This window comes from Macrotis lagotis, chromosome 2 (genome assembly GCF_037893015.1).
Source record: "Macrotis lagotis isolate mMagLag1 chromosome 2, bilby.v1.9.chrom.fasta, whole genome shotgun sequence".
NCBI classification, from domain to species: domain Eukaryota; kingdom Metazoa; phylum Chordata; class Mammalia; order Peramelemorphia; family Peramelidae; genus Macrotis; species Macrotis lagotis.
In genome coordinates this window covers 278,128,843-278,148,045 of record NC_133659.1, presented here as the reverse complement: position 1 = coordinate 278,148,045, position 19,203 = coordinate 278,128,843, and the positions used below count along the sequence as shown (strand labels likewise).

The 19,203-nt window shown below is 34.9% G+C and overlaps 1 protein-coding gene across 1 annotated transcript in view; it reads left to right on the top strand.

The window, feature by feature from the left end:
- The window catches only part of LEMD3 (LEM domain containing 3), a 286,239-nt gene that overhangs the window by 130,245 nt on the left and 136,791 nt on the right, over positions 1-19,203 (top strand). The window contains 1 exon segment of the mRNA XM_074226213.1: positions 3,701-3,827. Coding sequence (XP_074082314.1) covers positions 3,701-3,827 — 127 coding nt within the window.

Sequence of the window (19,203 nt, the reverse complement as noted above, 5' to 3'; positions counted from 1 at the left end):
GAATTATTCAGTTTATTTGAGATTGGAGACATACTGCTAAATCATGTTTTTTCATACCTCATTGAGGTGAGGTGTAACTGCTTATAAATCCAAGATCCTGGGGTCTCTATTTCTATTGCTGCAAAAGGCAAGACCCCTTTACTCATTCAAATCACTTGATTTGAATTTATTACACACACACACACACACACACACACACACACACACACACACACACACACACGTATATTTAAACTGGGCAAAACGATTTTGCCACTAGATGGAGCCCTGGCTATTTGGGTAAAATAACAGTTGGTGACCCCCGGCTGGAGGCTCCTCTGTGGAAGGGACAAGGATTTTTTTCTAATTGCAGTCTCTGTTTCTGTTCCTGGCTTGACCTGCAGAGGGGAGTGACATCACTGCTTTTCTTCCCATGGCATTGTAGCTCACTTGGCTTGCGGGGCTTTGACATAAGCCAGATGGCTTCTGTGATTGGAAGGTAGTCAGGCTGCCTGGGACTGCAGTTGATGAAATAGAATAGGAAGAGGGTTTTTATGATCAGCTGCAGAAGTACAATAAGGCTGCAGCTTTGTTGGGTAAAATTACATTTTCACTGCACACTTTATCCCCTCATAGAGAAGGTTACTTGCATGCCCCCTCCCCTCGCAAAAAATACATTAATTTTTTTTTTAATTTGTGGTATTGTTAGGTATTGACTTTTGATCTTTTATTGGCCAGTAGTCTGCTTCAGAGGAATGTTCTTTTACTGGTCCTGCAGTCACTCGTGAAAATGACATGTTTATTTCTGTTTAATGGATCTTCCAGGCAGGGCATGGTGAAACTTAACTTCCCCTCTTTGCTCCCTTTTGTCTCCGGTTAGTAATACAAAAATGTGGTGGTTTTGACATGGGTTTCGTTTGGAAAAGTCAGAGTTCAGGCATGGTAATACAAGCAGATTTTTGTCAGATAGTCTCCAAAGTAATTTGGTAAAATATATTACTGTATATTATGTGTTTGTTCTTAAAGGAGGTCAAAAGAGACCAGGCAAGGGCAGATTCTTTTTTGGTTCAGGAAATGAGCAAAACTCACCCATTTTAAGGAGATCGAGGAATTTCTAGAGGTTTAATATCTCGAACCATTTTGGATTCTGGTTCACCTCCTACTTTGGAGGATAGGACTTATGAATGCAACATTTTACTTTGATATGTGTAGCTAGTGATAGGCAGTAAGCTTTTGAAAAATTTTGCATTAGAATGGTAAGAAGAAACCATTTTTTTCCTCCCTTCTCTATAGGTTATTGATGTCCAGGTCCTTATGCTTGGTTACTTAGTTCATTTTCAGACTAAAAAAATCTTCCTAACATAAAGGTTTGATAATTTTTGATCATCATCCTATTTCCAAGTCCACTGAATTTCTCTATCTGGCCATTAAGAATATCCTGAGAAATTTGGTTATATGCTTTACCAAAATATAGTTTGGCCATTTCATCTATTAGGTAAGCTTCCATTTACTCTATATATCTTAGAAGTATCTGGTTAGTTACTAGATACATTATTTATTTTGTCTCTCTCATTAGAATATAAAATCCTTAAAGGAAGGACTGGTTTTTGCCTTTCTCCATATCTTCAGAACTTTCCTGGCTTTGAAAGCCTTGCATGATTTTGTGCTAACAATCTTTTATTCAGTCAGTCAATTAGTCAATGAGCATTAATAAATTTTTTCATTAAACTTAAAAGTTTAATTAAGCTTATTTACTATGCTTCTTATTATAATATTTTAATTATAATATTGTAATAGCTTATTACTATAATATAAAGAAAGTCAAAATCATTGTTCTCAAAAAAAATCATTGTTCTCAAAGAGCTTACAATTGTCTAATGGAAAAGACAATACGTAAATGTTTTTAGCAGTTGTGTTGGATTCTTTGTGATCCATTTGAGGTTTTCTTGGCAAAGACATTAGAGTGATTTGCCATTTCCTTCTGTAGATCATTTTACAGATAAGGAAGCTGAGACAGACAAGGCTTAAGTGACCAACCTAGGATCACACAGTGTCTGAGACTGGTCTTCCTGTCTATAGACTCATCACTCTATCCATTGTACTATCTAATGTGAAATATATAACTAGCTATTAAAACTTAAAACTTCCACGAGACTTTTGGGACACCTTATATATTGAATAGATGAGAGTTATTATCAGGAGGGAAGGACTAGCACTGATATTTGGAGGGAGGGGAGGTGAGGAATGGAGGAAGGACCTAGCAGTTGTTGAAGAGAGCCAGGGAGGGATAGAGGGCAGAGGTAAGGAGTGAGTGCACTGTAAAGGAGACACCCTTTGCAGAAGTTGCAAGGCTAGTGCAATTGCACTTGGAGTCTAATTTCATCCTACCCCTTTTCTGCACTCCGCATTCCAGTCAAACTATATTACCTGTTCACCAGGACCTCATTCTTTTTTTCCTGCTTTTATGCATTTACATGATTGTGCTACATGTTTGGAAAGCAAACCCCTCTAAATTCCTCTACCTATGAAAAATGGCCATTTTTCTTTTCAAAGCTCGGTATAGGTAACACCTCCTTCAGGAAGCTTTCTGGGATCTTCTAAACTACATGTAATCTCTGCTTACTCAAATTTTCTTGGATTGCTTTGTCTGAATCTCTTCCTTACCATATTCACCACTTATCATTTTTTTAGTTTATGCTGTTGTTTCCCCTAATTAGATCGCAAGTTTCCTGTAGTTGAGGTCTTTGCCTCTTTTAATTTATTTCTCCTAAACTTCTAGCACATTTATTAAATACAAGAGAGGCTGCATGTAGTAAATGTTTGAGTTCAACTTGCCATTCTACCCCTCCATAGTTCTTTTAAAAAAATTTCAAAGGATCATTATGCCCAATTTACACAGTACAGTTTTCTTATTCATAAGGCAAATAAAATAGATGAAAATTTCTATTTCAGAGTAAAAATTATATGTGTATGTGTGTGTGTGTGTACATATACATATTATTGTCATTCCTGGTACTTCTAGTATGTAAGTGATGGCTTAAGTATAGGTCATCAATCCTTAAAATTTTGGTCAGACCTTTCACCTTTTCAGTTTTAAAAGAGCTTTTGTTCTTTGTGTTTTTAATTGATATTTACCATGTTAGAAATGAGAGTGGTTTAATATTATCATGAGGATTGTTTTGACCACATGGATCCCTTGATAGGATCCATGGGGGGCTGCCCATGGATCACACTTTTGAATATTGCTTATCTAGATTCTATACTCTAAAATATTTCCTCTAGTCAAAGGAATCACTTATCTTTTTTTTAAAGTTCTACCCAGATAAAGTAAAAGGGTTTTCAATAAATATGTGCTCCCTACTCCCACACCCCCAAGATTTTATTTCTATACTAGATTTATTTTTAAGTGTTTTTTATTGTCCTCCTCTTATATTCCTAACCAAAATTCGTGCAAATGGTAGTTGCTATGATGGCATGATTTAATTCTATTTTTAACATATCAGATTTATTTCTAAAGAAAGCACCTAAAATGCAAAGCAAAAACCATCATAGTGAAAAGTGAAGGACAAGTTCAACCAATCTAAAAACTTGGGATTTGAATTCCTTAGAACTATGTATTCAGTTTCCAATAAAGCCCCCGTGTTCTCATCCATTGCATTAATAGTATGTCTAACATATGTGATACTTCAATTTGTTTTCATCTTTTTTTTTTCTTACTCAGCTCTTGCCCCTGTTCTTTGCCTCTCGTTTTGTTGATGAAGATAGCACAGTGATGTCTGCATTCAACCTGCTGCATCTGGTGACAAAGAGCCAGCCAGTGGCCCAGCGAGCCTGTGGGCTTCCCTCAGGTTGAATGTGTGCTGTTTGTTGTGTCCTGCTTATTGAGGGCCCTGGTAGGAGTGGGTGTTTCTGCTGCAGGAAATGATACTTTACTATGTTTTGCTCAATTTAAGTTTTCCTTTAGTCACCTGCTCCTTTTGAAGACAGAAATGGGTTTTCAATCACTGCTGTTCTTCCAGCAATATCCTCACCTTTCAGTTTTTACAAAGCCCCAGTTTCCTTGCCCAGAATGTATTGTTAATATATCATAGTAGCCTCTTGTTCTTTAATATGCAGAAAATTAGTACTATTAAATTTCTGATCGTCTTGATTTTAAAAACTTCCTGCTTTCCAAATGATAGCCAGTGGAAATGCTTTCCATTTCCCTACAAAGCTATCCAACTGTTTTGTTTTTGCTGTTTATTTCTAATAAAATAATTTTAAAATATCAAGTCATTATAAAGAAGTTCATGATTTATAAAAGTAAAATATGCTCATTAATAATAATAATAATAATAAAATCTAGAGATTAAATATTGCTTAGGACCTACGCCAGGGTCATCAAATTTTATTTAACTCATGAGATGCTGAGATCAGGGGCTCTAGGTTTTAGAGATATGAAAGACCATAGAGATCATCTAGTCTAGTTCCCTAATGAGAAAACAGGTTTAGAGAGGAAAAGAGTTAGGCTTCCCAACCTCAGTTCTAGTTGTCTTTCAAAATCATAAAACAAGGAAAAGGTAAAAATTTTATTATGGGCATATCTATAGTAACAAATCAAAAGACCATTTTAATTTTGTTTTAGAAGTAATTTTAAATGACTGCATTATTTTCATAGAAAATGTTGTCATCATTAGCATTTATATATCCTTCATCTGCTTGCCAGTATGTTCTATTACTTTAAAGGCAATCTCAAAATATAGACAATTTCTCTTGTATTGGTAGCCTCTAACCTGTTTATACACAGCAGTAATTTTTGACCTGTAGCAATCTTGGTTTATATCCTCTTGTAAAATTGACCCTATTTAGATGCTGCCATGTGATCCCTTTGCCTCTTCTGCCTCCATGTGAGCACTTCCCTCCTCCCACCCCAGTTCCCAACTGGCATAAGTAATTCCATGGTTATGGAGAATGCAAGTACTCAGGAAAGTATGAATTCTACCAATAAATTAATCAGAATTGTTGACTAGAATATGACTGCTAGAGAGTGAAAAATTTTCACATTTACATGACTAAAACAGGTCAAAAACAACATATAGAAGTTTTAAATTGACAAGAAAATAATTCAGGAATTGGGACTTTTTCAACTTTTATTTTTGTAATTAATTTAGTATATTTTTATTATGATTAAGTTGGACATTTTGCATTATTGCTATGTTTTTGGCCCAAGCTGTTATTATTTTGTACTTTTTGGCCCCTATGTTTAGGCATGAGACTGCTATTTGAAAGCAGAATTGATTGCCTAGGAAGCAAAGCAAGTTCCATCTCTGGATGTCTTCATAAAAATTTTAATGAACATTATCAGGAATGGGAATTCCTGTTTGGACATGGATTGGACTAGGTGTTCTCTAACTATGCACCTCTTAGCCATGAGGAAGAATGTGAAAACTCTCTAGAAATGCTATATTTTATTTGCAGTGTCACAGCCAATATTTTGGAATTTGTTTTTTTAACAATTAGATGCATTGACTTCAATTTTGTATATATGACACTCAGAAACAGAAATATATTATATTGCAGAGACAATCATTGCTATGATGTAGGTCTAAACTTTTGTTTTTCCATTCATTCATGTTTTAAACCCATAAAAATAGAGCAATTTAGTTCATTTCAATTCAACAATTATTTCTTATGTAGCTATTTATGTCTGTAATGGAATTGTTACTGTTGATGGTTACTGAGTATCTTATATATGTTATATAATGATAAGAATAATAATGATTAGGATTAACAAATTTATGTGTTTGTATATGTATACATATATCCAGATAACTAAACATTTAATATATGCACATAACTAATATATATATATACCTGTTCAATAAATATACGTAATTATATGTTGAATATACACATGTGTACATATCCATATGCACATAATGAGGTGAAGACCCAAACCAGACATTTTGGAATGTATGTAGCACAATTTTATTAATATATAAATATACATGCATGTGTATGTATGTTTATATAATATGTATGGACACAGACAGGCAGCTGGGTGGCACGGGAGAATGAAAAGGAATCAGGAAGACTTCTTAGACACTTACTAGTTGTGTGACCCTGGGCAAGTCACTTAACCCCATTTACCTCAATTTTTTCATCTGTAAAATGAACTAGAGAAGGAAATGATGAACCACTCTAGTATTTTTACCAAGGAAATTGCAACGGGAGTCACAGAGAGCTAAAACAATTGAATAACCTACACACACACACACACACACACACACACACACACACAAGCATACATTATATATATATACACACACATATATATATATATATATATATATATAGATGCATATATATATAGATGCATACACACACACACACACACACACACATATATACACACACACCCCTATACTCACATACCTGTATATACATATATATCTGTGTGTGCCTATATGTATGAGTTGTATGTAGATGCACACACCCACATATATAAGCCAGCATGGTGTAGTAAACAAAGAGCTGGCCTTGAAGTCAGTAAGATCTGGTTTCAAGTTCCTCCTCAGGTATTGTGACACTGGCTAAATTATTCAGCCTCTTAATTGTCTAAACAACTCTTATGACTATAAATTGCAAAAAGGATGTTGATCTGCACTGTCAGAGAAGCTTCCTCACTGAGATCTCCCTAAACCTATGAATGTCATAGCTTTAGTCAAAATTAACAAACAGAAACTCCCAAACCATTCTCTATACAGCTACGTTTACAACTAGAGACACCAAGAAAATCTTATGAATATTATTATGCTAGGTTCTGGGCATACAAAAACCAAAGACAGACAATTTCTGCTCTTAAAAAGCCTATGCTCTTCCTATGTGACCCATATTTCTATTCTAATTTTTGTTTAGTTAATTTGGTTGTGTCTTGACTCTTTGTGACTCCTCTTGGGGCTTTCTTAGCAAAGATACTGGAGTGGCTTGCTCCATTTCCTCCTCTAAATCATTATACAAATGGGGAAGCTGAGGCAAACAAGGTTATGTGACTTGTCCAGGGTCACACAGATAACAAGTGTCTGAGGTCAGATATGAAATCATGAAGGTGAGTCTTACTGATTCTAGGGCTGGTGCTCCATCCACTGCATCACCTAGCTGCCGTTTTCATTTCAAAATGGCACCTAATTTTTACTCTAATTAGCAAATTCTGGTGAGTGTCCGAAATAGTTGGCTACATATTTTTTATTCATAGCTTTTCAGACAAGTAGCCACTATTAAGTGCTTAACATGACCCAGATATCATAGTAGAGGTACCACTACATATGCAAAGACAGTCCTTGCCCACAAGAACTTCAATTCTAATAGTAAAAAGCACATATAAAAATAAGCTGAAAAAGGGGTTGTGGGAGAGTATGTTCACAGATCAGTCAAGAAGGAATGAAAAATTTCTGTCTTGAGTCCACCTTCCAAACTGAGGGCCATGGAAGATATTCACCAATGGGAAAAGGGTACAGGTATGGAAGGAGGGATGTTCTTAGATTAGAAGGCAGTTCAGTCATGGTGGTAAAGCTCAGAGAGCACAATTATCCTCTCCTTGGATTTTTTTTTTTGATATGCAACAAAATAAAGCCACCATAAAATTATTCCACGTTGAATTCCTTAATAAAACACTCTCTTTTCATCAACTAGCATAAATTTTTTCTTTATTATTTATTCTAGTATATACACATAATATTTTGGCAAAACATTGTGCTAGTTTTTCTAATGTTTAACTTGTCATGATATGTAGAAATAATTTCATATGAAAAGTAAAAAAAGTAAAGCATTGAGAAAAGAGAGTTACTGATTATTGACAGGGTTATAGATTTAGAGCCGAAGGGGAAATTTGGGGTCAACCAGACTAGTCCTTTCATTTTGCAGATGAGAAACTAAGTCTTAGTAATTTTTCCATAATTTCAAAGGCAATGGAGTTAAGATTTTAATTTATGCCCTTTTAAATTTTTTCTTTTTCTTTTTTAAATTCATGTCCTTTAATTCAAGTCCAATTACTTCCCCCCCCCACTGTGCCACACTGCTTCTTGCTTCTATATAAGATGAAGGCATCTTATTAATTGGTTACCAGGCGACTTACTTCTGAACAAAATTCATTGCAGCTAAAATCTCTGTATTTAAAAAAAAACCTTCCAAGTCAAACTCAATGTCCTATGTTAGGCAAAGGAGGAACAGATCTTTATGCCTGCAGTTCAATTTTTTTGTTATAAAATGATTTTGGAGTTTCTCCTGTCATTATATGCAATTAGGGTCAAGACATAATATCAACTTGAGAAAAGAAAAAGCATACACCACAAACATTTCTTTGTAGTCTCATAGATAGACTCTCTGGCACACATTTCTCTACAGCTCTCCTCCTGTTAGACAACAGAATCTTTCTACCAATAGGGAGGTAGAACTCTTTTTGTGAAACCATCTCCATGTTATACTAATGCATGTAGAAATACCAGGTGACTCCACTTAAGGAGTTGTAGTGGCCAGAGAAGAATTATTGCTTCCTTCACTTTGTGGACTTGGTGCGTCCTCAGGAGGTATAGACAAAAAATCAACACCAGATGGCTCTAAAGGAGATGCTTCTAATATTTCTCTGGTCATTGACTGGAAGGGAGAGGTTTATTTTTTATTTTTAATTTTTTTTGTCATGGATCAGCATGGGAATTCTACAAGCCAAAATGTAGATGTGCTATTCCATGTCACAGATCCACTCTAAAGTGACAGGACTCCATAAAGGTCCAGCCCCATAATTCCTGAGAAGGGTTAATCTTTTCCCAAAAATAAATGAATTGTAGATGCAGGCAATTGGTATCCCAGACAGGTTCTTGTTGACTCTGCATATTCTTAGACAATTCTGCATGGAGATGGTTGAAGCAGATCTTACTTCATCATTGGAGGATGAACTACACTGGGAGATTTATAGGTTTAAAATAAGTTTATATAGATTTTATAGATATAGGAAAAAAATTTTAAAGTTCATCCTACTTTACAGATAAATACTCTGAGAAGTTAGATGCCTTGCCCTGGGGCTCTCCTCTATCTTTATCCATATCACTTAGTTCATGCTTTGCTAATAAATTATTCATTTAAGAGCTGGAGCTGGGATTAGAACCTACACATCTTTCAGTTCTCAATTCTGGTGCCCTTTCAACTTCACCATGCTGCCTTATATTGTCCCTTAATAATTCTGCATCACCTACATAACTGTGGAACCTGACACAGTGTATTAGGCAATTGCAAGCCCAATAAGTTTAACCAGTTACTGTTAACTAGCTGTCCACAGTATCCTTTCTGGAATTTTAGGATTAGAAGTGCATGGTAATAGATTTAGCATCGATATACTACTTTTACAAAGTACTTTGTTATTTTCATCTCATTTGATCCTCACAACAACCCTAGGAGGTAGATGCTGCTATTGACCTATTTCAATAAGGAAACGGAGGCAAACAGAACCTGACTGACTTGCCCAAGGTCACATAGCTAGGAAGTGGTTGAGGTCAAATTTGAACTCAGGTCTTCCTGACTCCAGAGTTGGTGATCTATCCACTGAGTCATCTAGTTGTCCAATTGTATTAGACTTCTTTTTTTTCTCATACTCATGGTGGTGTGTGTGAATAATTGTGAACCTAAAATAATATACAGATTCAGTGAAGAGGTTTCATTGGAGGTCTAGAATGCTGAAACACATCAGTTCAGGAATTTCCAAGTACTGTATTAAGACTTGTTCTTCCCAGCCTATTGTTTCTTTTTTTTTTTTTTTTTGTAAAATTTTAAAACCTGAGAAATCTGAGGCAAACAGGGAAACATGACTTGCCCAGGGTGGCACAGTTAGTAAATGTCGGAGGCCAGATTTGAACTCACAGAGATGAGTCTTCCTGACATAAGACCCACTAACCCCTTGAATATGACAATAGGGATGTTTTACAATATGAAAAATGTCAGATTAAAAGCAACTTAATTTAAAGGGGCAGCTCGGTGCGTTGGATAGAGCACTGGCCCTGGAGTCAGGAGGACCTGAGTTCAAATCTGATCTCAGACATTTAATAATTACTTAGCTGCGTGACCCCATTACCTTGCAAAAACCAACAAAAAAAAGCAATTTAATTCTTTAAAGTTTGTAAGGCGTTTTACATATATTCTAATCCTCACAACTGGTGAGATAGAGGATATTATTATTAGTCTAATTTTACAAATATTGAAACTGATACTGAGTGTAATGAGTTATTTCTTGCCTAGGATGACACAGCCAATAAATAGCTGAAGCAGGATATGAACTCAGCTCTTCCTGACTCCAAATCTGGTGCTATAAACCACTACATCAAATACTTTGGGCTCTCTCCTTCTCATGATTAGAGTGATAGTTACAGTTGCTGCATTTTTCTAATAAATATAAGCAGCCTGCATTTATTTTTTTTAGGTTTTTTTGCAAGGCAAATGGGGTTAAGTGGCTTGCCCAAGGCCACACAGCTAGATAATTATTAAGTGTCTGAGGTCAGATTTGAACCCAGGTACTCCTGACTCCAAGGCCGGTACTTTATCCACTACGCCACCTAGCTGCCCCTAGCAGCCTGCATTTATAAAGTGGACCCAAATTATTGGGAAATTATCAACTTTGTTTACATAAAACTGTAAACAGACCATCAGTACCATCTTCAACATCCTATGCAGGCCTAATCCCAAATGGACTATGAGTATGAGCCTGTTGTTTTCTGTGTTCTGCTGATTTGGCAAGAGCTCTGCCATGATTTGGTTATCATTTATATTAACTTCATTTAATTTATGTGAACTATAATACCTTATCACAAGTCTAGCATTCTATCTTGGATCACTATAAACTCAGATTTGATTCAGTGAAGAGGCTTTAAATGAAGAACTTAATTGTGAACTCTACTCAGATTATAATGTTGAAGCATAATCAATTCAGAAATTTCCAATTATGTTATTGAGGTTCAGTCTTCCCAGTCTATTGATTCATTTTTTTTGGTAAATTTTTAAAACCTGAGCAATAATGAGAAGAATAATGAGAAAGGTGCATTCAATAGCCCCACAAGTTTAGTCAATATGTAATTGTTGGTGAAATAGGACTATTGATTGTCCCATAACCAACACTTCAATATGTCTTTTTTTTCTTGTTTTTGGTTGTCATAAGGCAATGAGATTAAGTGGTTTACCAAAGGTTACATAGGTAATTTTTTTTAAGTATCTGAGGTCGGATTTGAACTCTATTCACTGTGCCACCTAGCTGTCCCTTCAGTATGTCTTAAAAAAAGTTATTTTAAGTTCATCTCTGACATAGCCTTCGTGTATAGCACAGTGAATTGAATGGAATCTCAGTTTTGGTTTCAGAGCAGAGGTTATATTCAATTGATTATTGGAACTTTGATAATCTAGTTTTTTTCTTTCGAAGCAATCAGGGTTAAATAACATACTCACCGTCACCCAGCAAGTAAGTGTGATATGTCTGAGGTTTAATTTGAACTCAGCACCTCCTTACTCTAGGACCAGTGTTTTATCCACTGTACTACCTAACTGCCTCTGATATTTTTAGTTTTTTTTTATTTTCTAATTTTAAGAACAACCCAACCCAGCCTCTCCTTCCAGGAAGCAGAAGTGTTTTATATATATATGTATATATATACATATATATATATATACATCAGATAAGAAAATTATCAATGGTACATGATATGATTGTCATATTATTTCCACAAAACTATTCTGGGCAAACTCAACTTAGGAATTACTGTAGCTAGAGGAAACAAAGGGGAATCTACCAGAAAGAGGACTCATAGGAATTAAAACCACCTGCACTAGAACCCCCTAGGAGAAATAGATTCACAGAATGCATATTTCAGGTATGATCAACTCTTAAATCAGTGCTGGTAGTAGAAATTTTTGTTGTTGAGTAATTTCCAATTTTGTTTGACTCTTCATGACCCTACTGGGGTGTTCTTGGCAAAGATACAGAACTGGTTTCCTATTTCCTTCTCCAGCTCATTTTACAGATGAGGAAACTTGAGGCAAGTCAGGCAAATTAAGTGACTTGTCCAGGGTCACATGACTGGTAGGAGATTGAGGCCCATATTGGAAGCAGATCCCGAGAATATATAATAATGGAATTTGTCCTATAGATAGGCCAACCTATCAAATCAATTTTCAGTTGATGACCCTTATTTCCTGTGGGTTTGGTTCTTTTTAAACCCACTTAACTTAAATCAGCACTTAACTAGTTTTTATTTTTTTAGTTTTTTTTTTGCAAGGCAAACAAGGTTAAGTCCCTTGCCCAAGGCCACACAGCTAGGTAATTATTAAGTGTCTGAGACCAGATTTGAACTCAGGTACTCCTGACTCCAGGGCCGGTGTTCTATCCACTGCACCACCTAGCTGCCCCTTAACTAGTTCTTTTGCTTTATGATTAGCCAGTTGTTTAATTCACTCCATCATTGTTCCCTACAACATTCACAGTGATATTACAACTGAGCTGTAGTTGACTAGTTTAAATTGTATAGATTACTGGTCAAAAAGCCTACATGTAAATCTCATGGTGGAGGAGATCTTTTTTATTTTTGATGTTTAAGTCATGCAAAATCTTTCTTTGAAATAAAAACTGAAATGCAGTTTGAGGATGCATTATTTTATAAATGCAAAATTTTAAATCATCACTCAATATGACTAAGAAATGATCTCATGGTCGTTTTCTTCCAATTGAGAGTGCTAGTCAAAATAAATTCAGAGTAGGACTCCTACCTATCTTTCTAGACTTATTACACATTACTTCCAATCTTCACTAAGGTTTAACTAATTTGATAAAACCTCATACATGACACATCTGTCTTGTACTGCCTTGTGGGTCTTGAGTTGGAGGTTTTCAAGATCTCTTTTTATTAACAATCTAGCATCACTATTATTAAATTACTAATACTAAGTTTCACATTTAAAAAGGATGTGGGAGATGAATTAAATATCATTTTTATTAATTACATAAAGTGATTTAGTAATACCTTATGAGGAAAAAACATTTAAATATGTATTCTGAATATTGGTATTCTACTTGGTATCATGTCAGAATGTTTTTATTTAATATTAGTAGAGAATTTTTAAGTATAAAGTTATCATAGAATAATGATACATCACCAGTCTCCACATTTTACTTTAGTAAGGACCATCGATTGGTTACACCAACTTAGTATGAAGAACCATGTTATTCAGAGTCATTTTACTGAAGCTTCTATTCCCATTGAATTCCTTTTTTAAGGTTTGGAATGTAACAGTATGCACTTACCTAAAGAGCCATGGAACCCTTGAATCGTAATTCTGGCTTTGCCTGTGGTATGCTTTTTGCCCATAAAAAAATCTTTATGCCTCATTTTCCCCATTTATAACAAAAGGAATCAAAGGCACATAGTTGAAAAAATAGAAAATATAATTTATGATTGTATGAGGATGCTAAAATTGCAGTCCTTCATTAATAAATCATTACATGATTCTTCAATTTAATAATATTTACTATTGACTACTTCTAAGGAGAAATGGAATAAAGGAAAATTGACTACTTTTCATAGAGGGTATTTGCCAAATTTATGACAAAAACTAAGATAAGAAATAATCTGGTTGCCTATGTCATTTTAGGACCATCACAGTTTGAGCCAGAAGGAACTTTAGAGATCATCAATTTAAATTAATTGTATCATTTCATACCTGAGTCAACTGTGAGCTAGAAAGAAAAACTGGTTTTCCATATTCACTTAGGTTCTCTGACTTCAAATCTGATATAAATTCCTTGTACAGTGCTGCTTCCCCACAGCTCTATTAAAAATTCTTTAATTTTATTGATTTGAAGTAAACTTTCAGGGGTGGTTCTGTTGGCAAATTTTATTTTTTGAATAGACACAAACATCTCACCTTTTAACAGATCTTTCAACAGATCAACCAGTTTAGCCTTTTGAAAGTACCTACAATTTCCAGCAGATGGCAATAGTTTTACATTCTTTTCTTATTAGCTATGTAATATTGTAATCCCAATAACAGAATACAGTTAACACATAGATATATTGTTGTGAGGACTTAATCAGAAGTATGTTAAAAATATCCCAGAGGGGCGGGATATATCTGTATTATCCCCATTTGACAGATGAGATAACTGAGTCACAAAGAGTCTGCCAGTTACCCAAGAGGATGAGGCAGATTCTATGCAGATTGTCTATTTTTCAAACCTAGTGTTGTTTTTACTGTATAGTTTTTCTTCTCTTACTTTTTATACTTTTAAAATATAAATATAGAGACAACCTCAGATTCATGAAGAACTAGACTAAAGCTTAAAACCTCTCAGTGCTTGCAAGGAACAAACCCACTAACACTACAAGGGTTGGGGACATTACTGATGACTTTCAGTGCCTTGGAAACCAAAGTTCTGAATAAACAAAAAACAAAAAAAAATCAAAATAAGTGAATTAGTCATAATATATACAAGTTTCTATGGAAGATTTATTTTCTGTGGCAGCCTATCCATGATTTAAAGGAAGATTCACATTTTGGTTTTTTTTGTGTGTGTGTTTTTAGTTACTATGGACTCTTGAAAAGCTATTAATCTAACACTTTAAATATTGACAGTACTGCTTACATTTTGCATGATAAAGAAATGTTTTAGAAAACCAACTACTTGTAAAATGTGGGTTAATGAGAGTCACTATGCTGAGGTCTTATAGGAGTCAAGTCTTAAGTTCTTGTTGAATAAAATATTCTAATGGATGAATACTATAATAAAGTTTAAGTTAATGTTGAAAAATTGCTGTTCAGTATATAATTACTATGATGGCTTTAAAATGTTATTTGTGGATAATTTTTTAAGGCTAAATTGGCACTCTACATCTGTATGAGCAGGGTGTTGCTCATATGGCATACATTTTATAGTAAATAGCATAAATTCTTTATAATGCATAATACACATTAATAGTTCTAAATTATATAGTAACATCTGTAACAGTATAAATGAAATATGCATGAGTGGAAAACAAATTATAATTTTTATGAAAGAAAATTCAGCATTCATTTAGAAAAGAATATGAACAGTAACACTCAAGATATGGATTTGAAAATACTGAGATATTTGTACAATGTTAGATGATCCTGATGGCAAGATTTTATTTCTGCTGTATTGTATGTCTGAAGCATATATCAATTACTATGAATTTGTCTTTGACTGGACAAAGTATGCATTACATTTTTCAGAACAGAATGCCAGAAACATCTTGCTAATAATATATGTAACCTAATAGATGCTTCTTGGCAATATTCATTAATGAAAAGTGAAAAAGGGATACTCAGTAATGTTGTTACAGTTTCATACCTATTGGATTTTCAATTATAAATCAGACTTTTTCCAGTCTTTATATTTCTTTCATACAGACAACCCTTACATATTTTATGACAGCCTCTCCCTAATGCATTTTAATTAGTAAAAATTAAAACCCAAATTTTTATTATTTCCCTAAGGTTTGTTGTTTAATTCAGAGATTTCAATCATGTCTGACTCTTTGTGACCCCATCTGGGGTTTTCTTGGCAAAGATACAGGAGTGATTTTCCATTGCATTCTCCAGCTTATTTTATAGATGAAGAAACTAAGGCAAATAAGACTAAGAGACTTACCCAGATTCATATAGACATTAAATGTGTTAGGCCATATTTGAATTTAGATCTTCCTGACGCTAAGCTCAGTGCTCTATCCACTGCGTAACCTATACATCTGTGTAGCATTTACAGTTTACAAATGTACTTTACATACACTTTCTTATTTAATCTCCAGAAAAAATCTTGTGAAATCTGTATTATCCCCTTTGACAGATGAGATAACTGAGTCACAAAGAGGCTGCCATTTACCCAAGAGGATGAGGCAGATTCTATGCAGATCTTCTATTTTTCAAATCTAGTGTTTTTTTAACTATATAGTTTTTCTTCTCTTAATTTTTATACTTTTAAATACCAATAGACCTTTTCTTTAAGATCAAAATCTTCTGTATCTTTAGTTTAAGTGAAATATTAATAGATTTCATAACTTACTTTTGTAGTTTTCATTGTATAAACATCTTTTTCTTTTGACTATGGTTGACCATGAAATCATGAGGCTACAATAAAAATATTACATTTTTTTAAATTGCTTTACAAGAAGTTTTTAATTATGAAGATTCAAATTCACACAAAAAGCTACTGATTTATCCTCTTTTCAGACATTCTTCCAAACACTGAATACTGGCTTACTTGAGTTGTAAAAGGACAAAAACACATACTTCAGAATCCTATTAATTACTATCCATGACTTTTAAAATAAATAAAATTAATAGTAATAATATCTTCTTAAAAGGTACAGAGGGTATTCTTATGGTCCTCATAAATTCTATGCAAGAGAGATGTTATATTTCTTATTGTCTCAGAGAATTTCAACTTTACCTGATAGTATAGTACAGATTTGTCAGTTGTCTGATCCATTTAGAGAGCTAAGTACAGCAAAGGAAAAAAAATGGATTTATCTTATCAGAATTGTATTGTAATTTCTATTTGTCAGCCCAAACACTCCATCATGGATTTACAGATTATTAGAAATAAAAGGAATTCCTTGAGATAAATCATTGATTCACAGAATCACAGAATTTAAGAGTTGAAAAATACCTTAGGGGTTATCTAGACCAACTCATAATTGAAAAGAAATCTTTAGGGGCAGCTAGATGGCACAGTGGATAGGGCACCAGCCCAAGAGTCAGGAGTACTTGGGTTCAAATCTGGTCTCAGACACTTAATAATTACCTAGCTGTGTGGCCTTGGGCAAGCCACTTAACCCCATTGCCTTGCAAAAAAAAACTAAAAAAAAGAAAAGAAACCTTCAGCAGCATATTGGACAAGTAGTTACTAGACTGATTGATTGAGGTGGTGCAATGGATGGAGTACCTGGCCTGGAGTCAGGAACATCTGAGTTCAAGTCCAGCCTGAGAAATTTACTAGCTAGTTATGTGAACCTTTTGCTTCAGTTTCCTCATCTGTAAAATGAGTTGGAGAAATGGAAATCTGATCCAGAACCAATGGAGTCACAAAGATGTGGCGAAAAATGATAGTGATGATGACAAAACTCTTTGCTTCAATGAGGATAACCCACTACTTCCCAAGGTAGCCCCCAACTTCCTCATTTTACAGATGGAAATCAGATCCATGGAGAATTAATTTGTGGAATGTCTGAAAGCTAGTAGTAGCAGATTTTGGACTTAGCCCAGGTAAGTCAGTCAGTCAATAAATACATTCCAGGTAATATATACTAAGTGGTGGAGATAAAAATAAAGGCAAAAAACATGATTCTTGACCTCTAGGAGGTCATATTCTAAGCATGAAAAGAATGTGCATATACAAAAGATATATAGAATAGATAGGTGATTTCAGAAGCAAGACTCTAAGAGTGGGAAGAGGACTTAATGAAGCATGTATTTTTTTTTTTCCTTTTGCAACTCAAGTAAGCCAGTATTCAGTGTTTGGGAGAATGTCTGAAAAGGGAAAATACCTCTTGAAGAAGGCATTATTTGTGCTAAGTCTTGAAAGAAGAAAAAAAGCCAGAGATGGAGAGGGCATTGCCTTTATGGAAAGCAAGGAAAGGCAATGGAACCAAGAGACAGAGTGTTGTATCTGAGGAGGGTCCATGTCAAAAGGTCAATGTCAATGGATCCTGGGGTTCACAGAGGGGAATCAAGTATAAAGTAGGTTCAGAAGAAAGGAGGGGCAAGGTTATGAAAGACTTTGAAAGCCAAACAGATTTTGTGTTTTATTCTGGCAAATTAACAGGTAAACTTACTGAGTTCAGTGAGGAAGGGTGGATATTGTGGAATACAGTTAGACTTGTGTTTTAGGAAAATCATAATGGTGGCTGAGTGGAGGCTAAGTTGGAGCAGAGGAATCTTGAGGCAGGCAGGCAAACCAAAAGACAGTTGTTTAGGTGTGGAAGGATTATGCTTGCATCAGGGGGGTAGGCTGTGCCATAGGCTGGAAGGGGGTGTATGCAAGGAAGGTTGTGAAAGTCAAAAAGACAATTTTTGGCAACAGATTAAATATCGAGGATGGTAGGGGGTGGTGGACTTGAGAGATAAGTTGAGAATGACAACCAGTTAACAAGATTCTGCTGTCATGCTGCTATTAGGTGAATTTACTTATGCAGCTCATTCAGTTAACTAGCCAATCTGCCAGTATTTACTAAGTTCCTTACTAAATATATGTTAGTATCTAAAGTATTGCATACAAAGACAAAAATGAAATAGCTCAAGCCCTCAAGGAAGTTACATGTTATTGGAGGAAATTCCCTATACACATATAAGTACAGAAAAAAAGTATAAATGTGTGTGTACATATAGGAAGATTTGTGTGGGTGCTTATATACATTTGCATGAAATATTATTGTTGTTTGGTTGTTTTTCAGTTGTGTCAGATTTTTTTGTGCCACTGAACTTTTATGACTCTGGAAGAGAAAGTGAGGTTGATGACTTTTTTACAACTCTGCATCACCTAAAGTCTTGATATCACATGTCCTCTTTGAGGACAAAGGATGAACAACAGCATGTATCATACAAATGAAATACAAGTTCTTTTGACTGGGAAGTCTAAATTAGCTTAGAGGAATCAGCAAAGATTTCATGTCGGTAGATGATGCTTGAGTTATGAATTCTAAGAAGTAGATGTAAGGCCTTCCAAAACTGAGAGATGACTTGAGCAAAGTCAGGAGATGGAATATTAGAAATTTTGAAGAGGTTTAAACTTGGCAAGGTAGGTTAGAGCCAGATTGTGAAGGACATTTAGTGTCTCCAAAAGGAGATTGAATCCTAAAGTTAATAAAATACTACTGTAGTTTATTATAGAGGAGGTAGAGGAGTACCAAGGTCAGATAGACTAATAGTTTTACTTTGGCAGTTGTGTGGTGAATGGGATAGAGTAGGAAGCTGGAAGACCAATTAAGAATCTATTACAGGGGTGGCTAGGTGGCACAGTGGGCAGAGCACCGGGCCCTGGAGTCAGGAGTACCTGAGTTCAAATCCAGTCTCAGACACTTAATAATTACCTAGCTGTGTGGCCTTGGGCAAGCCACTTAACCCCATTGCCTTACAAAAAAAACTTTAAAAACTTAAAAAAAAAGAATCTATTATGGTAGTTCAGACTAGAGGTGGTCAAGGTCT